General features: G+C 42.6%; 1 protein-coding gene across 2 annotated transcripts in view; it reads left to right on the forward strand.

The window, feature by feature from the left end:
* FAT3 (FAT atypical cadherin 3) overlaps positions 1 to 22,139 on the forward strand; it is a 556,180-nt gene that overhangs the window by 349,591 nt on the left and 184,450 nt on the right. For both annotated transcript variants that reach the window (XM_047753634.1, XM_047753635.1), the window contains exon 3: positions 2,367 to 2,428. In XM_047753634.1, coding sequence (XP_047609590.1) covers positions 2,367 to 2,428 — 62 coding nt within the window. The remainder of the gene's footprint in view (positions 1 to 2,366; positions 2,429 to 22,139) is intronic.

Raw genomic sequence — 22,139 nt, forward strand, 5'->3', positions numbered from 1 at the left:
TCTCTCCCCTGAAAGTCTTAATAGCAGTCTTCTCTCCGTCACCTCTAACGTCTTTATATCCGGAGATGCCCAGAATGGTGCCATTTGCGGAGAGGAACTCAGGAAATGGTTCTAAATGAAAAACTAGGGCACGCACCCTCCCCCCACCCACAGATGCTCTCCCCACACACAACAATACCTTCCTAAACAAACACATGCCAAGTCTGTCTGTAGCAAAACAGAAGGTTAGAATATGAGTCATCCATCTCTTCTAAAGCTACTTCTGTTAACTGATTACTAATAAATGTTGTTTAATTTGGCCAGGGGCTTAGGTGGGTGCTCAGGCTTCTGAATCCAAAGGCAGGCACCCAAAAGTCACTCTGTCAACCTCTCTCATGGGAAAATACAGACGTGTAAGCAAAAGATTGCAGTAAAGGGCAAGAGATGATACCGTGGTGGGGTATACTCCTTCTGTCGGAATGTATCAGCTGGACCTCTAACCCTGAGAGAGAGAGAGTTCCCCTCTCTAACATCCGAGCTAAATTTGAAAAATCTGTGGATGAAGCAGTAAGGTGGGGCACATTCCAGAAACTGTAGCAGGAAGAGGGGGACCTTTTTCTTGGGCTTGGCGTGGGCTCTTGTCTAACACTCAGAAGTGAATTATCCGAGGAGACATACTTGCTGACAAGGCAAAAGACTTAATTGGGAAGGGGTGCCCAGGTGGAGGGCAGCAGAGTAAGGGAACCCAGGAGAACTGCTCTGCTGTGTGGCGTGCAGTCTCAGGTTTTATGGGAATGGGGTTGGTTCCCAGGTTGTCTCTGGCCGATCATCTTGCTTGGCCCATATTTGGTCTGACTCAGGGTCCTTCCTGGTGCCAGGTACCTCTCTCAGCCATGATGGATTCCAGCACCAAGGGTTCTGGGAGGTTGGTCTCCTCTCTCCTGTTGGCCCCTCCCGAATTCTCCCAGTTAGTTTTGGGGCAGAAGCATGTTCCTTATTGGAGCTTCTTGTGGTGAGACAACTCATGCAAGCAGTTATTATTGTGCCTGGCCAGGGTGGGTACTGTCAGTCAGTGATTCCTTGATAGAAGTGTTTGTGGAAAGGCAGATCTCCGTGCAATGGAACATAGGTCCCCCCTCCATGGGGAGTGTGGACAGATGTGAGTGGTGGAGGGGAGTGGGGTCAGCTCGTAAACAGCTATGCTGTCCCCCGTGGGATTTTAGTTGGAAGGCCATGTAGCCTTTTCTTGGATTTCTCTAAAATCATGTACTTCTACCTACCACCTCTGTGTAGAACAAAATCACGAGTGCCTCAGCAGATCTCGATAAAATACCTTTTCCATATTTCATGTACCTCAGCATAGTTGGGAGTGAGCCTTTCAAGCCATTTCTCTTCTCTTTCCTCTCCATCAGCTTGTGCCCCATCCAGTCTCTTGTCTTCGGGGACATTGTAGAATCAAGAAATGAAACACGGGAGTTCCCTGGTGGTTCAGCTGGTTAAGGATCCAGCAGTGTTGCTGCTGTGGTGCCAGGAACTTCCACATGCCACAGTGTGGCCAAAGGAAATTTTTTGATAAAAATTAAAAAAGGAAAAAGAAATGGGAGGTAAATTTGACGCCCTAATTGCCATTTGACAATGACCATAATAAAACCCGCAAAGGACAAATGGGTGCAATAAGCTGGGTGGCCTGGAAGGTTTCATCTCCTCCTTCCCTTTTGTTCTCCTTCCCTTTTCTTTGTTTTTAAACTCAAAGGAGTGATTCATTTATGAGAAATGCCATTCAGAGAAAAGATAGGTATTTCCCACGTGGAGCTGATTTTATGTAAAGATACAAACAAGTAAAACAAAGTAAGGTCTTCTATGTATGATGTATTCAATTCGAGGTATTAATTATATGTACAAGTCGTTGTTATAGAAATAACCTTCTCTGCCAAGTGTCACCTAAAAATCATAGAAGGATAAACAAAGTTAAATAAGAAAGTGCCATTTCATAGCCTGAATCTAATCCCATCAACCACCTATTAATTGTTCAAGAAGTCTAAAATCTTTAATGAGGTTCCTGCTGTAGAATTTCAGTCATATGCAAACGAATCGTTGAAATTCCTCCTTATCAGAAAAAAACAACAGTTCTTTAGGGAGGTTTTCCATCCCCAAAGTGATTATACCTCAAACTGTGCTAAGCAGAAGCCAGAAACAGAGTTTTCAGGTTTTCTCTGTAAATTTTACGTTGTTCCAAGACCAACCCTGAGACCATCCGCGTGCCACCGAGGATTGGCGAGTTACTGTTCCCGCCGCTTTTGCTTCTCCTGTAACTGGACTTGTTTCCCACACGCGGCGAGCTGCTTGCCCCAGATATTTAAAAGTCAAATATTCTCATTTCTACACAGGTCTGATTACAACAACTTCACGGAAACTGGATCGAGAACAGCAGGCAGAGCATTTTCTGGAGGTAAGCGCCTGGAGGGAGGCGGCATTCATCACCCTGACTTTCCCTCAACTGCTTTCACCTTCCACAGGAGCACGAACCTGAACGTATGTGAACAGTGGGTTGCAAAAGGAAGCTATTTCTCTGGGGCAGATGTGTGGTGGAGTTGGAGGTTTCTGCGGGTTCCTCTGAATGCACTCTTGTGCCTGGAGAGTAGATGGCGGGGCCTTTGCCTTTCCTGAAAGCAAGCAGATGTATCATCTCTGCCTTGACTTGCGGCCCCCTTGTGAATAATCGGAAAAGAAAATTCAGGAGCAGAGCCCTGTGAGCCATCCTGGCCTCGGAGGTAAAAAGAGAGAGAGAGCCAAACGCTGCAGTTAAAGCGAAGTCCATCTTTGCTGAAGAAGTGTGCTGCTCTGCTCCTCGTTTCTTTTCTGGGGAGACGGCGGAGCAAGAGAAAGCTGCCAGGTGATTCACTGCGGGAGAGGACTGTTTCTGCAACCATAAAACGTGCTCCTATAATTCATTAAGACAGAAACAGCAGCAATACACACTGTAAGAGGAGGGGGAAAAACCTCCATAAGGCACGGGATGGGAAAATAGATGTGAAAGAGGCTTATGGAACATTCTTTCCCTACATATCGAGTATCTTTATTGGGAAGCTTGAAGCCAGGGTAGTACGTAGGATGCTGTGATTTACAGTGTGACAGTCTGATATGGACTGGATGACGGTGCTGAGAAGGTAGAGCTTTGTTATATTGTGTTCATGCTGCTAAAATGATGTTAGACCCAAGAGCCACTCCCTAGAATCCACAGGTCCTACACACACACACCCCCTCCAATTTCTTCGGATCTTCTTCTTTTTTTTTTTTTTTTTGTCTTTCTGTCTTTTGGGGGCCGCACCTGAAGCATATAGAGGTTCCCAGGCCAGGGGTCAAATCGGAGCTGTAGCTGCCGGCCTACAACACAGCCACAGAAGCAACGCAGGATCCAAGCTGCATCTGCGACCTACACCACAGCTCATGGCAATGCTGGATCCTTAACCCACTGAGTGAGGCCGCATCCTCATAGATACTAGTCGGCTTCATCAACCACTGAGCCACGACAGAAACTCCCTGATCTTCTCCTTTAAGGCCGTTCACCAGGAATGATTTATTTAAACACTGGACTGGGTATCTGTGCCTTGGGTTCTGAGCCTTCCCCGTCACGATTAGCTTGGAGCCTTGGAAGCTGTTTAATTGCCCTGGGCCTCGGTTTCCCCTCCTGTAAAATGTGGCAAATAATTGCTATTCCATATACCTCAAAGGACCACTATTAGGATCAAACCTGATATTTTATATCAAAGCATTCTTAAAACTCTTACAGCATTACACATAATAAAGATTATTATTATATTGCAGCCCTGTTTTAGTCCTTTTAAAGCATTGCTACCTATCATCATATAAAGATGAAAGACGGCAGGCTGCCAAAAAATAATTATTATAATTCTTTTTTTCCCAATCATCCTAGTGGGCTACAGTACATACCGAGTCCAGAATCAGAATTCGCTTGCCAGAATAATAACACCTCATATTATATTCATGGGCTCCTTTCCTTTGTGGCAGAGTCCCAGCCCCCTGGAGAGACGATGTTCTCAGCTAGTTGAACCCATTACCTCCCAGCAGGGAAAAGGGAGGATTTCTCATTAGCTGGGGAATCTGCCTGAGATCACTTACTGCTTTGTCCCCAGAAAGGTGGTGTCCAGGGGGACCTGAGAAGGCTTCTGGGTGCAGAGGGGGGGAGAGGCTGCAGAGTGTGACTCTAAAGATAGAAGAGTGGTTTTTCCAGGCACTTGAATTCACCTCCGCAAACTAATCTTTAACAGCTTTCACATCCTTAACAGACCTACATGAATGCTAACTGACCAAACATGTTTGGACCTTTGGATTATCACAGGTACTCAGTAAAAGTGTAGTTAGAATCGTCATGGTTTTAATTATTACCATATGGTGTCACAAGACCTGACCTCTTCCTAAGGATTCGGCTTCATCGCCACACTCCAAGACAGACAGTAGCTCCAGGCTGCTGCCAGGCAGAATTACCCACAGGCAGCAACCCCTGGACTCTGCCGGTCTCCCCGGGGGAACTGTGCTATGTCCCAGGGATGCAGGAAGGTCAGGAAGGATAGGGAAACGATGATCGATGAAGAGATGCCATCACTTCCGACACAGGCTCTCGGAGCCACTCAAAGAAGGTTCCAGGATAGTGCCTAAAAGTGAGGAGGTGGAAGGCGACGTTCAGCCGATTGGTTAGGAGGGCCTTTTTGAGGAGGTGACATTAGGTGACATGAAGCCAAGATTCTGTTGGAGAAATAGAACCAAGGCCAGTATGATTAAGGGTATAAAGGTTAGAGGGCAGTAGGGCTGGTGGATCAAGTTGGAGAAAGCGAACAGGGTTGCAGTAAGGATTCTGAGTTTTCTCCTAAGTGTTGTAGAAAACCATTGGGGGGCGGGGAGGGGGGCTGATAGGATTGGCAGGGTGAGAGATAGCTGGATGCTTTGCTGGGCAGAGATGGGCTGGGGCAGGGCTTCAGTAGCAGGGAGGCCAGGACTGGGGGCAGGGGGCAGGTGGGGGCTAATACAGGGACCCAGGTGAGAGATGATGGTGATTTAGATGAAAGTCTAATAAAAATTCCATCATGATTCTGGCTAACACATAACAGATGGTTTTCCGAAGTTTCCCGAATAGAGATTTAAGAACCTGCAGGTCATCTGAATTATGCTAACTTGCCCTCCAGTTCTGCCCACCTGCCAGGATTCTCCATCATAGGTGCTCTTTCCTTTGGTAAACTATCCCGCTAAAGTTTTCAAAAAGCAGTTGAATCTCTATCTCCTTCTCTCTTTCACTCTATCTTCTTCTTTTTCTCTCACACACATTCTTGTTCTCACTCTCTAATTTGTACAAATCTCAGCCGCATTGTTTTATACACACACACATATACACATTCCTGTGGACACTTGAATGACATTCATTTCTTTTATTTCTGAATGGATCAAAAATATTGTTTTAACTCAGCCCTGCAAAAAAAAAAAGTGAGTAAAGTAATATCATTCAGAATGCAGAATAGAGTTCTCTGCTATACACACATTTTTGTAACTGCTGATACATTGTGAGAGTTGTGACTGCTGGGTGTGGGTAATTAACCTCCTGGAGAGCCTCTAATTACCAAGATAACCCTATAGTCCTCTTAAACTCATATTAACCTCTGGCTCAAATTCATATCTCTCCTTCCCAATAAAATAAAATGGACTCTTCTTGAGCAGATCCATTCAGAAGCCAACCTGGCAGGTACACTTCTGAATAGGTAACCAGGAGGACATGAATGATTTGTTTACAGTTTGCTGTCCCCAGGATAGAAGGCACTTTATCTGTATACTGCTGCTATTCTGCCTGTACCTTAATTTTAGATATTTAGCTTGACTTTGTATGTGCTGTAAGGGTTTTGGAGTTTGTAGAACATTTGCCTTAAATCTGTGACTATAAGAAGAGATTGTCATTATCAGAATCTAAGGGGCTTGCTGAAGAAACAAGGGCAGCAAAGGGCTGCAGAAAAACTCACAAGTACAGCTTGCACTTCTCTGATGAATTCTAAGTGTTGCCTCTTGCCTCATTTGGAATTCTGTTATGTGAAAATATTGGCCTGATCTTCTCTCCCTACCATGAAATGCAAAAATATGAAATTTTTAGCTCATTTATTCAAAGTCATATACATTCCTTGATAGGCAGTTATGATTGCAGTGGAGGGAGAAGGCTAATTCCAGCAAATAGATGCACAAAGTTGAAAATGGATGCATAAACTAAGGAGTGAATTAACGTTTTAGCTTAGCAGTTGTGACTTTAGCTGTGATCACCTCATTATCAGAGAAGGCAGCTATGAAGTAAGGAAATAAATGCACTAATTCTTTCTTATACTATAATCACTTGTATAGACTATTTCCTAGCCAACCAGGTTTAAACTACGTGCTGGCATGAAACTTGATTTACTTATTGAGATAGTGGATGGAAGTGGTGCGGGGAAGCATTCAGGCAGGCCTAGGGATTATATATGGGAACAGAGCTTAGGCGACTAAACCTCTTTGAACCCCCCTTTCCCTCATCTGTAAAGTGGGGATAATGGTTTCTAACATGGGGTTGGTGTAAAGAGCGTATGAAATTGTTACTGAGTCCAAGCACATACTGCTCACTGCAAAACAGGCCACTGAATTGAAAGGGGACCAGTCATTAGATCAAGGACTGCATTAGTGACTGCATTCAGAAAGCCAGAAGACCGAGAAGATGGTGGATGAGTGTCCCAAAGAACCATTGTACTGGAGTTAGAATTCAGGCTTCTTTTATACTAGTAGGGGAGGGGTGTGGTTGGTTGTTGCAAACTTCCTGGAGCTGGAATCCTTTGCTCTTGTAGCTGTCTTCCTAGATCAGGTCACTCAGGCCATCATGTTCCTGTAATTCTCCAACAAGACAAATGTTACTCTCTGTTCTGCAACCTTCTGTCTCTATATGAATGGGAAAGTGTTACACCGGTAAAGGTCACAGCCTTGAGAATGGGCTGTCTTGTCTATTTCAGGCTGTAGACAACATTCTTAGTTTGCAGCAAAAGCAATAAAATACAAAGGTTAAAGTAAAACAGATCTAATATGGAGTCGGATTTGTTCTTTCCTATGACAAAATAACAGCTTGTGTCCAGGCTGATGTCTGTTCGACAGTGTGTTCCAGGAACAGTGGCGGGTGTTGTCAGCACCAACTGTCTTCCTCATGTCTCCATTCGAGCATCTAGTTCAGTATCTGAGAAACAGGGGTGGGAGGCGGGGCTTCTATAAATGGAATGTGAATGAGTGATTACTCTAAGAGACCTTTATTTTGCCCCTAGATGTGATCGCGGCATTGGGTATTAGTGCATGGGAAAGTGCAAAGGCTTGGAGACAGAAAGAATGGAATATCTGCCTCTTTCCATCTGCTTTGCCAAATTAACTCTCATCCTCCATTTCCTCATTTGTAAAGTGGGATTGCTAATCCCTGCTTCATCAATGAACGACACAGAGGGCCTGGCAGGTACAGATACTGTTAAACCACTGTTTGTCCCTCCCTCTTTCCCTTCCCTGCTCTCTTTGTCCTCAACAAACACCCTGTCGGTTCCCTTTCTTTTTCAGGACTGGCCCCAGTGTTTGAGTAGCTTATAGCAGTTTGATTATTCTTAAAAGATATATCCACTTAAATAATCCTATAGTCCCTGCCTAATTATGTGTGAATCTTTATCTTGCTTGCTAAAAGAATATGATTTCGCTTCTCTTTTCATCTTGAAGTGCTTCTCTGTTCAGGGCTGGATGGTTCTGATAAGTTTTCTGAAGAGAACAGAGTATTTTATTTGCAAATCAAAAAAGATGACAAGGCCCAGTAACCAGTATAAAGACATACGATGAGATATTACATTGTCTGTGTGGGTATAACTTGAAGTAGCCTAGAGAATGTGGTGAGATTTTTATAGCGCAGTTGGTATAAATAACAAAACACATTACAGAGGAATATGCTAGATCTATAGGAATGTAAATTATTTAGTATCTGTGTCTTTTAGCATACTCATCCATCGTCCTCTGTAAGGTGCATCTCCTGTGACTATTTTTTCTTCCTGTCAGAAATTCTCATCCCTTTTTATAGTTTTATTTTCTGAGGGGAAAAAAAAATATTGCTCTTCGGTAAGTTTTTATAACATCTCCTCTTGCCTTAGGATGCAAATTGATTTCTTTAGTGAGTGGGCATCCTTAGTGGTTTCTTCCTTTGGTAAGCATCTGCTTTTGAGATGGTGGAAATTTCTGATGGTGAAAAGTTGCAGGTCTATTTCAGCCCATTAAGCTGTCCCTATTTTGATCCATTTAACTCCAAGTGAAATGAAAGTTTCTCTCCTTAGGCTTTTTTCTTTTTTTTTTTTTTTTTGCCATCCTCAAAAAAAAAAAAAAAAAAACTTTGCAGGAAGTACCAATAGGCCTCCCCCCCCAAAAAAGAGATGAGTATCTATACACAAAAGCAATGCCTGTAGCAAGCACAGGCCTCTGCTGGAGAGTTGGTGGTGACTTCTATATTCTAGAGCTCCCAAGAGAGCCCCAGAACCCTCTCTCCCCATGCTCTACTTCTAGAACTGTGCTTTCTCTAGTCTTAGTTAATGCTAGGCCTGGTGTTGGGCTAGGTACCAAGGTTCTATTATTAGAGTCCATAGGTTTTTCCCACTGGAGGTTTGTTTCTTTGCCTTACATGCCAAGGTCTGTTTGAGACCACCCTGCTGATTTTTCATGAGCTGCTACAGTGAACAGCTGTCTTGGAATCAAGGGGCTGTTTTTCATTCATATCATCCAAACTTCTTCTTGCCCATTATATAGATGCAGAAACTGAGACCTAGAAAAGAAAAGATTTGGATTGAGGTCACACAGTCACTTCACAGTGGTGTTTAGTATAGGTCTTCCTCTTTTTATAGAACAGCGATGACCCTAGACATCCATCAGCACAAGAGAGCATGGCAGATTGAATCATCTTTTCCCACTCTTGTTTTCTGAGAGATTGACTCAAGGCTCAGCTCCGCCAACCCTCAAGGATCAGCATGTACATGTAGGCAATGAGGAAGTCTGCTCTTACACTCTGGCTGTCCTTTCACCGCCCCTGCACTGCTTGCTTCTTAGAGTAGTAGGGCCAGTAGGGTTGAATAGGCGCTCGCTCTGCTGCTGAGCCTCTCCCTGGGCTCCAGGACAAAGTCCATCTGAGAGGATGCTGTGCCCCTGTTCTGAGTGTCAGCACGGACTCCAGTGGAACAGTGACTGTGCACCACGTGTTATGGGCTTGATTGCAGCCCCTTAAAATTCCCCTTAATATCCATATGTTGAAGCCCTAACCCCAGGACCTCAAAGTATGACTCTAATTGGAGTCTCTAAAAAGGTAATTCAATTAAAAGGAGGCCATTCGGGTGAGCCCTAATCCAGTATGAATGATATCTTTACAAGAAGAGGAATGTTGGACGCAGACACTCAGAGGGAAGACCGTGGGAAGGCGCTGGGAGAGGACAGCCGTCCACAAGCCAAGGAGAGAGGCCTCAGAAGAAACCCACCCTGCTGACACCTTCACCTCAGACTCCTAGTCTCTGGAACTGGCAGAACATAAATTTCTGTTGTTCAGGCCACTCTGTCTGTGGTCCTCTTGATGACTGTCCTAGCTGACTAATAATACAGCAGCCCAGACTTCACTTATTGCCTGTCCCTGCCCCTCTGGTCCCACACCCCCTCACAAGGCTGTAAGATGTATCAGACCTTACTAAGTACACTTACCTACAGCATGAAAATACGATTACTGCCGTGTCCCATGCTCCATACAACAAGGGGGGGCGGGGTATCTCCAAATTAAATGTCTTCACAGAACACCCCTTCTGCTTCGCCAGGCTCAAGCACTGGCCTTTCTGTGTGCCTGCTTCCTCCACTCTCCTCAGGGAGGGTTTCCAGGCCATCTTCCCTAGAAATCTTCTCTTTCCCCCCCAGGGATTGTTCTTGCTCAGAAACAAACCCTTCCCCTTTAGTAGATTGTTCTAAATCAGTGTCATTCCTATAAACAGTGCCCCAGGAGGCCAGATAGGGTGGCCTCAGCCACTCCAGTCCAATTATAACAGAGTGTTGGTGGAGTGCCCGCTGTGGTGCAACAGGATCGGAGGCATCCTGGGACACAGGTTGCAGCTGCAGCATGGATCTGATCCCTGGCCCAGAACGTCACATGCCTCAGGGCAGCCAAAAAAGAAAAGAAAGAAAGAAAGAAAGAGTATTGGTGGCGGTGGTGTTTGTGTCTGTGTGCCCACATGTGGATAGGAGATAAGAGCAGGGGTTGCCATTCCAGTTCCCGCAAAGCAGTTTGTGTGGGGCCTTAGGAACCATCCTTTGTGAGAGCCTCCCCAGCAGTGTGAATTACAAGACATACCACTTTATTTTCCCAACTGACCAAGGAGTCAATATGGAATCAGACACACACAAGCAAATTTTTCAAAGCAAATATCAATTCTAAGAGAGTTTGTTCAAAGCAGAGATTGCAAGATGCTCACAAAGGCTGTACAGGTCATTCAGGGGAGCAGCCTGTGTGCTTGGGGGGTGGAGGAGGGGGGTAAGGTGGGGCTCATCTCTTCTAAAGAGGCTCAGCCAGTGGAAGCCAGTTTCATCAGAAAGTCTTATTTTTCAATAAAAGAAATCAAATCTGCATGCCAACTCTCTCTATATTAAATCTGACACCTCTGTTTTTTTTAACATGGTGTAAGCCAATGAACCCCGGTTTTGCAACATGCGATATAAGGAAAAATTTCTTTCTTACTTGCCTCATAATATGTAATCCTCTCACAAGGGAAATAATTCACACGTATTGTAGAATGCAATTAATCTCTTGTCATCTCTTCACCCCACATTTTTTCACAATATGCCCCTTTGGACCCATAAAAAAATAATAAACGAGCTCAGGGTTGAGTCTTAAGAGAGCCTGTTGAGGTTGGAAATGATGGCGTGTGAGGCACTGTCTTCTCTCTCAGCCTCCATCTGAACCAAAAAAGGGAGGGTTTTCTTTGGGTCCTTGGGTTTCCTAGTGTTGCATGGGCGTCGTGTCTGCTTTATCTGCCCCCGACAGGTCTCCACCTCTTAGCCTTGCTTGTCTGTGCCCCTGCTTAGCCTCCAAGGTCATGATCAGGTCTCCACCTCTTAGCCTTGCTTGTCTGTGCCCCTGCTTAGCCTCCAAGGTCATGATCTGCAGGCAAACACATACATATTTTCGAGGAGAGTTGTTTGAAATGAATCTTTGAGTGATAAATAACCACCTCTAATTTACCTGTTTGTGAAAGGTTGCATTTGTTTTGTTTCCCCTTAAATCTGAAGCCTGATTAATAGAGCCAACAATAAAGGAAACCTGTACCTTTGGACCTAGGAAGGTCCTTCCAGCCAGTAGCTCAGTCTGGAAATGAGTGGGCTTTTGCACTCTGCTCACTGGTCTGCACAGGCAGATAATTGCTCCTGTGGGGTTCAAGCTTGGGCTGGGCACACTGGATGCAAGGAGCCAAGGCTCTGCTTGTGTTTTCAGTTAGGAATGGTTCCCAGTGGGGTGTTGTGCTGCTGCTTCCTTCAAGCCTCCCAGGCAAATGCTGGTTAGGTCCCCATAGGCTGGGAAGAAGATCACGTACCCAAAAGGTCTGGTATCACACAAATGGCGTGTCCCTTTTCAGGGAAAAGGTTCAGATTTCTTCCTTCTCTGAACAGTCAGGAGAACTCCCCACAAACCATACAGACTGGCTTCTCCCTAGAGCAGAGATGGCGAATTGACCCTTTCCCCTCTTCTACCGCTATGTTGCTTTTCTGGTTTATTTTGTGCAGCACACTCTTGAGCTATGGAATGATCTGTCCAGTCTGATTTCACTGGGGGCCCTTCAGAAACCCCTCCACACCTGTGCCTAATACCCGATGGGTATGACCCTCTTGAGCACTTGGAGTCTGTCTGTGGGAAAATTAAAAAATGAAATGGCAGCGGGTTCAGAACGTGAGATTCCAACTCAAGGGTCTCTGTTAATAAAAAGCGAAACTAGTTTGGCTTGCTTCCTGCATGCTGTAGACAGCTTTATTTAAATAAGCTGTTGTTTCGGGACCTTTCCAGTGACTTGGTATTGTGGCGTATCAGGGGCTACCAACCTCATCTATTTTGTAGCAAGACTGGTTTTGTGAGATGCTGAAAGCATTATCAGGAGGTTATAGATGACTATAAGAAAGAGAAGTCAGGAGAGCCCTGACTGTCAGGGCCGAGGAAAATAGGTCAGTATCTTGGGGCCAATGCACTTCCTTTAAAATTGGGAAACATGGTTATGTCCCCTTTCTGGATGCATTTTGCACTATTATTCAGTCTAGGTTAGTGAGAAATAAAATACCTCTTTAACAATGTCCTAATTATAATAGTCCTTTTAAAGTTTATATCAAGCAAATCTTGTGTTACAAATGTAGACAGAGATGGTCACAGCATAGGACTTGGAGAAAGACAGACCTAGCCATGCACTAGCTGCATAACCTTTCTTAACCTATCAAGCCTCTGTTTCCCCAACTGCAAAATTAGGCTAATAATAATAATAATACCACCTTTATAGGATTCTGTGAGGATTAGCATGCTGCATATACATTACACATATTATATGTTTCATATGTGTCAAGTATTTTATGATCAGAAGCTTAAAGTTTTTCCTTGTGACTCCCGAAGCAGTCTTCTTGCGGCAGGATCCAGACCTCTTAGTGCACTGTATTACATGTTGTATTTATAGTTTGGCTCATGGTTGTGGAATATATCTATGGCACTTTAACAAGATAGTATCTATACATGTACCTAGAGTAGATCCCAGCACATGGTATGCCCTCAAAGGAGTATTAATGCCTTCATTCCTTTTTGGAAGACGAGCCCAAATTCTCAGCGATTTGTTGGCTTCCATTTGCCAGCATCCATTTAAATGGACTCTGACCATTTAAGTTGGAACAGCTCATTCTCCTAAGATAGGCTGAATTAGGAGCCCACCGTGGGTCTGACCTGGCTATGAAGAAGGTCACTGGGGCTCTCTTGGAGCATTTGTGCCTCTGGCCACCTGCCCCCACTGCTGCCCCCTGGATCCTGAATCAGAACTGTGATGGAATCTAAGACAACCTAGCTCAAGTGATAGTTGTGGCATTCCCAACAACCCAAGGAGCCAATAAAGTAATTTTCCTTGAGACTAGCCTGGGACAGATAGCTAATTTCTCCAGTCTCTCTAGGCTTACCCAGTCTCATCACTAACTTCCAAAGCTGCCCCAGAATTTTAACCTAGGGAAAAGCCTTAAACGTTTTTTAGTTCTTAACGTAGTGTGCTTAATTTTTATTTTATTTTATTTTATTTTATTTTATTTTATTTTATTTTATTTTATTTTATTTTATTTTAATTGCCATACCCATAGCATTTGGAAGTTCCCAGGCTAGCAGTCGAACTTGCATTGCAGTTGTAACCTATGCCGCAGCGACAGCAATGCCTGATCCTTAACCCACTGTGCCACAAGGGAATGTTCCAGTGTGTTTAGTATTTAAACACACAATGGGAATTTTTTTCTCTGTTTCATTGAGGCGTCAACACGCCAGTTGTGTGGCAGTCATAAACTGATCATGAATGTCAAGAGATGCACAGGGGAGGTCCTCCATAGCATCGTGAATACTAAGCAACAGAGACCATAATACAAGGTTTCTTGTCCTTGGTAGTTTCAGGCTCTACATCATGCTGTCTCAGCTCTCTTAGCAAGCTGCATGATGGACTCCCCAGGGTTTCTACATCATTGTCTTCCTGGCCCTCCCTTTGGTGGAGGCCAGCATGAAACGGAGGGTCAAAACTGAGGAGGGCTCCAGTTTGTACTCCCAGCACCTAAAACAAAACCTGCAGCATCATGGGCACCCAGTGAGTGTTGGCTGAACTTTAAGTTTAGGTCTTCAGATAATCCACAAACCAGAAAACTCATGCTTTCCAGGCTACAGTGATCTGTCCTGCCCAGATGTCCACAGAAAGCGGGTGCCTAGACAAGAGGCTGGCAGGTCTCCCACGGTACCAGCTGACATGCAGGAAAGGGAGAGGCTTCAATCCATTGCATCCCAGCCAGTACAGAGGCCTCTTGCCAATCCCAGCATATATTTGGAGGCTAAAAGCAGTTCCTAAATCACATTTACCTACCTGAAATCTATCATCCTCAGGAGGTCATAAATATATAATTCAGAAGGAAGATTGTAGATTTTTCATGAGGTATCCCGTTATAACTCTTGGCATGCCACTATACATTTTTAAAGATGCTAATAAATCTTAAAATTGTACATGGGGCTAAGTCTCATGTAATGTATACTTTGCTAATATGTAATTGAGATAAAATCTACTTCTAGGAGACTATTTCAAATAAAATAGAAAAGGCTCAACATTTTTAAAAAATGTATCTTACTCATCAATAGCCCTCTTAAGCTTTAAGAAGACATTTTAGGGGCATTTCTGCTGTAGCACAGTGGGTTAAGAATCCGAATGCAGCAGCTCAGGTCCCAGAGGAGGCACAGGTTCAGTCTCCAGCCTAGTGCAGGCACAGTGGATTAAAGGATACGTCACTGCCATCCAATAGGAACTTCCCTATGTCATGGGTGTGGCCATTTAAAAAAAAAAAAAAAAGACATACTAAACTAAGCAACTAGTACCCACAGGGCTGGGGACCTCTGACCAGTCAAGCCCCACGTTCAGAAAAAGCAGAATATCTTTTAGCTTTCTCCAAATGGAGGGGACTTGATTTTTCTCTTGTGTTGTTTTTAAATTGAATGCTGTGAAAGCAGCTTTTGGTATCCCAAAGATACCCAATGACTAAATTTTTCTCTTTACAATATGGGGGCAGCTTCTTTGCCATTGTATGTTTGGCAAAATCTCGCCTTTACAAGTGCCATCATTACTGACCAGAGGCCTTAGACCTCTTCTCATTAGGTGATCTCAGAACCTGCACTGAAATTTACAGCAGGTCATAGCCTTTCCGTTAGGGAAACTGGGCTATAGGGGGTCTTGCGGTGTGTACGGGAATTAAGAGATGTACTTTCAGCTAGAGAATAACGATGGGCTTTTTATTTAGCATTTTTATAACAAGAGATGTTGCACTGTCTCTGTCAGTGGTAGCAGGACATGCTTGCTCCACCCCAGGATGAAGAATTACAAATCTCTCTGTGCAAGGCTGTGACAGACCCTTGATATGTGCTTTGATACGTGCACAAAACCATTTACCCATCTTCAGAAATGATGCTTCCAGGAGGAACTCATTTAAAAGCTCCTGTCATCTCACAAGGACATCAATATGTAAGGAAGAGTGAACTCAGTTTCTAATGGTTTAAAGCATATGTCTATACACTTCGGCGAAAGGGAGAAAATGAGAGTCTTTCAAAACTCTTCTTTTAGAAATGACATAATGTCTATGGGAGGACTTTTTGAAATACAGGTATTTCTAATCAGAATAAGTAGAAACATGTGACTGTGATATACCAGAGAGTTTTTTAAAATTACAGATTCTGTTTCACTGCGAGTGATCGGTCTGTTCAAGTTATTTATTTCTTCTTGATTCAGTGGTGGTGGGCTGTATGTTTCTAGAAACTTGTCCATTTCTTCTAAATTGTGGAATTTGGTGGTATGTAATTATTCATAGTATTCTCATGTTGTTTTTTTGGTTTTGTTTTTTTTTTGTATTTCTGCAGTATCTCCTTTTTCATTTCTTATTTGGTTTATTTGGGTTCTCTCTCTTTTTTTTTCTTGGTGAGCCTGCCCAGAGGTTTGTCAATTTTGTTTACCCTTTCAAAGAACCAGCTCTTGTGTTTATTGATTTTTTTCTATTTTTTTTAAATCTCTGTTTTATGTATTTCCTCTCTAATTTTTATTATTTCCTTTCTTCTGCTGACTTTAGGTTTTGTTTCTTCTTCTTTTTTTTTTCCTAATTCTTTTAGGTTGGTAGATTAGCTTGCCTGAGTGTTTTCTTGTTTCTTGAAGAAGGCCTGTATCACTATGAACTTCCCTCTAAGAACTGCTTTTGCTTCATCCCATAGATTTTATATGGTTGTGTTTTCATTTGATTCACCTCAAGGTATTTTTATAACACATGTTTGTTGTTTAAAAATAAAAAGAGAGAGAGATAAGCAAAACAGAAGAAAATTTAACACTCCTAATTTTCCCATGAAATGATGCTTACTTTTTACATTTTGGAGTATGAACATTTCTTTGCATTTTTGTGTAGATATAAACTCATACATTACATATAATCATACATAAAATGTGCTGAAAAGATTAAAATCCTACTACACCTATTGTTTTGTAATCTCATTTTTGCATTTATTGATTTATCGTGGGACAATTTTTACGTTAAAAAATTCACCTTCAATGTGGCTTTTTTTTTTTTTTTGTCGCATAAACAATAGAATGTGGTAGGGTTTTTAATGAACTTAAATAATAGGCCATCCCCTTACTTGTGCTGTAAGACTTTATGGATGCAGCCTAGCTTGCTGTTCATATTTGCAAAGTTTTGATTTGGCCCTCACTTTCAAGCAGGCATTTTCTTAATCTCCTGCCTGTGGATCAACTGAAAGAAAGACCCTGAACATGGTCTAATATCGCTTTAGCAGATTGTTTCAGACGCTTGACCAGACTACACACAAATATAAGCAAAAACCTTTCCCTTGCTTAGAGTTGTGAGACTGCCTTATAGTATTCACTTATTGAAGGAAAAAGCATACAGCATAAGAAAATGTTTTCATAAATACCTCCAAAACACTTGCAGAAAAGGACTACTGGAGTTCCCATTGTGGCTCAGCAGTTAATGAACCCAACTAGTATCCATGAGAACATGGGTTCGATCCCTGCCTTGTTCAGTGGGTTAAGGATCTGACATTGCCATGAGCTCTGCCATAGGTCACAGATACGGTTTGGATCTAGCATTGCTGTGGCTGTGGTGTAGGCCGGCAGCGACAGCTCTGATTCGACCCCTAGCCTGGGAATTTCCATATGCTGCAGGTGTGGCCAGGGAGAGGGAGAGGGAGAGAGAGAGAGAAAGAAAGAAAGAGAGAAAGAAAAAAGGAAGAAGGAGAAAGAAAGAGAAATAGGACTACTGCATATTCACTCATATCATTTGGAAAATTATTTCAGAAACCTGAACATGGATCTTAACTGTGTAACATTAGCCTTCTGAACATTTTACCCAGAAATATGAACAACCCCCTTCTCTTCCGCTATAGATTAATATTCTCCTTTACAACATTTTCTCCATGAAGTTGAAATGATGTATTGTCAGCATCTTTTCACAAAAGTAGATAAATCCCACAGAATCATAAAATGTTGGCGCTAAACAATGATGAACTGTTTAAATCCCAAATTAAAGGTTGAGATAAACATTTGCCAAATGTGGGCATGTAGGCGACATTCACATTTGGCATAGCTGTCTGTCTTCTCTGCTGGTGACAAACTGTGGTGTAAGAAGAGGGAAAGGATCCAAACCAAACTGTATCTGTGGCTCGACATGTCTTTGAGAGGGCACATATGCCTTCCTGTGCTTCCAAACAAAGTCCTGTCCGGCGATGCAAGAACTAGTAGGAAGAAGGTCGGCCCTGACTCCCTTAGACATGTCATATCGGTTCCAACTTGGAGCTGTAAGTAAAAGGGACTCTGGAAAGACTCTGGTGGGCATGCCAAGAATAAGTCATCTTTGCATCCACAGAGACTCCACTTTCAGACAGCCTTGAAGTGTGGTTTTTAGTGAGGGAGGGGAGGAAAAATAATACGCTTCTATGAAATATCCCTTCTTAAGGTAAAAATGGAAAGAAATATATCATTCACGAGTATGTGTCTGCTATGAGACCATAGATTACAAGGTCCTTCATGACAATTTCTATTTTACTCCTGCCACTCAGGTTATACTTATTAGACTCAAAGGAATGACTAGTTGAACTGGATTATAGAAACGTTCTTTCCCCTTCCTCTTTTTTGTGGTTAGACAGAAGAAGGAAAAATGAATCTCCACTCAGTTACAATTAGTTCTTATCCGGGAGGAGCTTGAGCTGTATAGCCCTGTGCCCCAGAAATATGTAACTTTCATCATCTGACAAATGTAAGCCCAGTTCAGAAATCGTCAAAGGAAGCACCATCTATGATGTTGCCTGTTGGTAAGACGACGGTATCTGGAACATTGGTCTCTATAATTCAACTTCATTATCTTGTCCCCATTAGGGGTCACTTGTCCCCAGAAGGATAGAGTGCATTGGACTCTGTGGTAGTTTAATAAAGCTGTTACCTGGAGATGCGATTTACAAAGTCCAGACCCAGGCTTCGAGGTTGAAATCAACACTTGAACCCATTTACATGAGACATGACATACTTCTAACCACTTCGCGGGGTTGTTCAAGCATGAGGGCTGACAGCAGATTAAAGAGGCAGGCTGGTGGACAGGACAGCTGCTGGAAGTGATAAATAGTCACAGACGTGGCCTCATAGGATCAGGAATGATCAGTGGATCATTGAGAAGGGAGCTGCCCTTCGACTGCCATAACCAGGGTTTAGAGCAAGAGTTCAAAACCACAAAGAAGTATAAGCAAAGGAAAAGCATTGTTCACACTGCTTTTCTGTGCTCTCCTTGATTGTCATACATTTCAATGGCATCCAGATGTTCCATTATTTTAGCTACCAACTTGAGAAATTGCACTATAGTTACTTTCAAAGTTGTCAGAACACTAAACTCAACAATGACAGTTTATAACCCATTTTCTCTGAAGTGCTTGATTTTTTTTTTCTTTCAACCCTGATGGGCTGGTATTTAAATAAAGAAAGTCAGGATTCTGAAATTCAATTAGTTTCTGTGTATGCAAAGTTATTCTTTGGGCTCATCCACATGCATACTGGCTCTTGCACATACACACATTGAATATACTGTACTTGGACTTTTATTCTATTTATTTCTAGATTTATCAAAAATAAGGAATTTGCTTCATGCTTCAGCTTGGAATGTTTGCACTCATTTCTTTTCAGCATTCAAATGTATGCACTTTTAGAGAAAATTGAAGGCTAGTTAAAAAGAGCAGTATTACTAATTTTGAAAATGCATATTCCCCAGTTGAAGAAAAAGCATAATAGTATGTATATCATATTTTACAACTAATTTAAGATGTCCCAGAAAACTCTGGGGATGAAGTTCTTCAGTTTAATGACTGTAGCATTCTTATGGTAATTTTGAAATTGGGAGACTTGGCCATGTTCATAAATGGTAACTGTAGAAAATTGGGCACTTTCAAATTAAACAAAGCATAGAAAACCTCGAAGATCCTTTTGAAAAGAGGAGACTGTTTCTAACAAGCCTAGTTAACTATCTATTCCGAAAGCAGATGAATAGGAGAGTTCTTGTGACTACTGCTGTTGCTTTTTTCCGTATGGGCTGCTTGTATTATCTGTCTGTACATTACTTAGCACCCTGTTGAACTCAATAAATATGCAGTGGTAATAATATTACTGCTCCAAATTATTTAGCACGTCCACATCTTTTGAGTGTCACAATGTTCTGCCTACTAGGTGCAGGGAATTTTAATTTAATGCTCATTCTGTGGCTTAAAGCTTGGAAGTGTAATGACCCATGTGAGATAATCCTCCACTCCAGCAGGACATTTTTGGAGCAAAGCCATTAGGTTGTCCAAGAATTCATTTATACACAGGGGAACGTTCCTTCCCACACTGCAATCCAGAGGCTCAGAACCCTGGCTTTACCAGTCTGTATCTGCCAAGCCATCTACATCATAATCCTCTAATACCAAAAAAAAAAAGAGAAACAAAATTTTAGTAGATTTGTAACAATTAAATAGCTCTGCCTGGCCTCAAGCAACTGATGTCCATGAAAGAGGTTGAAATAGAAATCAAATGGAGCTGAAACACAATTAAAAAAAAAAATCAGAACAACTAAGTTTATCCCTCAGCCTAATTTAGCTGTCATTAGACATTGGAATATCTGACAATTTCCACATATTTTCTCATAGGAAATTTCATTTTCCTTTTGGCTTAATGGAAACTACCCACAGATGGTTCTGATACCATAGTACCCTTGATGCTTGACACAGTACCTGGCATCCAGGGAGCATTCTGGAGCCGTTTAGTTGTAGGAATGAATGAATGAATGATCTATGAAGGGAAATTCCCAACTGTTCTAGAACCTCCTTTAAAAGGAGAAAACTTTGGGAGTTATTGGAAACAGTCTTTAACTTTTCTCCTATCTCATTTGGGGCTTCTAGGGCAGATAGCCTACTTCCGCAAAATCTATTTTATCAATAAGTGTAATAAAGTGCTCTGGGAATATTTAAATAGACATTAAATCTATATAAATTATTCCTGGAATTCCCGTCGTGGCTCAGTGGGTTAACGACTCCACCTAGGAACCGTGAGGTTGCGGGTTCGATCCCTGGCCTTGCTCAGTGGGTTAAGGATGCAGTGATGCCGTGAACTGTGGTGTAGGTTGCAGACACGGCTTGGATCCCGCGTTGCTGTGGCTGTAGTGTAGGCTGGTGGCTACAGCTCCGATTCGACCCCTAGCCTGGGAACTTCCATATGCCCCAGGAGCGGGCCTAGAAATGTCAAAAAGACAAAAAAAAAATTATATGAATATTTGGTGTGATGTTTGGTTAACAGCCTGTAGTAATACAACAAATAAATACCTACAGAGACACATATTTGTGTAAACATACATATACACACATCCATGTGAGTACTTCCCACACATAAAACATGGTAATTACACTCAAGGTTACCCTTAGACAGTTGGGGTGGGGACACCAGAATAGCACAAGTGAAGCAATAATTACACTGTAGGGCAGTACATAATAAAATGATATGCCCAGTTGTGAGAAACAGTCTGTATGTCCCATAAGAGTTAAGGGCTGGACTTAGGAGAAACTTGATAAGAAGACGAGAGGTTTTACCTAGGCGTAGATAAGAAGAGCAGTGTAAAAGAAGAGAACATGCATGCTCCAAGTAAGATAACAAGAGGGATGGATGTGGCATCCTTAGGAGACTGTGACAGGGGTCTGCCAAGAGCAGCAGGGCTTGCAGAGTAGTGGAGGGGAAGACTGTGCCAGTAGATTTGACTAGAGATGTGAGGAAATACAGTGCAGTGAAAGGTTTTCAAGCAGAATGGTGTCATGATGAAAAGTTGTATGCAAAGACTGTATCTGGAAAAGGGGACTTTGGAGTAAGAAAGAAACTGGGAGCCAGTTAAGAGGAAGCACATCCAGGTGTAAAGGGACTGCTACCCAATCACAGCTGGGGCTGTCAGTAAAATAAAGGACACGTGGAAGTAGGGGCAAAACTTGGGGATTGAATGGGAGACTCAAGGGAGAACCAGGGGTAGTTATTTCCCACAGTTGTCAGAAGCTGGTATTCAGTAGCTGTATGGACATGTGGTTGGCTTCATGTGTGTCTCTTCCCTTTAGATGAAGTGATGTGGTCACATGCCTGCTGCTATCTGCTTAATTAGCTGCTTCTCATTCACCATCAGAATATGATTTCAGGCTTGGAATACTCTTATCTTGTGCAAAAAAAAAAAAAAAAAAAAAGAAGCTTTGCATCAGCATTTTCTGAGAAAACATATAGAAAGACCATTTTCCTTCTTTTATCCTGTACATTTACATGCCTTTTAGTTTTACTCATTTCCATACAGTTCTTGCCTCTGCATGTTTCAACCACTCTGGAAGAGGCATAGTTTCTAGCACAGGTGAGTTTAACTTCGGGCTTATATATTTTAGTGTTCTTCTCTATTGCGTGTGTACTTGGAATTTGACTCTGAGGAATAGGCAGTTCACTCACCGGGGCCACTTTGTCTGATGAATTGATCATCCCATTGGAATCATAGTTGTGTCAAGCTGGAATCCAAAGAGGGGTTCATTGGGAGAAAGGCGGGAGGTTTTCCTTTATAACTATAGCGGTGGTCTAGTGTTCTAACAAAGAATAGAAGCCGATGGCATATTTGCATAGCTGGAAGAAACCTGTTGTTACAGGCTCGAAGGAGCCTGGGTATATAGTCTGAAACTAACCAGGGTTTGAGTCAAGACTTTGCCGTCTATTTGATGAATGACTTAGAACAAATTCGTCATCTATAATATTATAACCTCAGTGGATTGTTAGAAG

This window comes from Phacochoerus africanus, chromosome 11, assembly GCF_016906955.1.
Source record: "Phacochoerus africanus isolate WHEZ1 chromosome 11, ROS_Pafr_v1, whole genome shotgun sequence".
Taxonomy (NCBI): domain Eukaryota; kingdom Metazoa; phylum Chordata; class Mammalia; order Artiodactyla; family Suidae; genus Phacochoerus; species Phacochoerus africanus.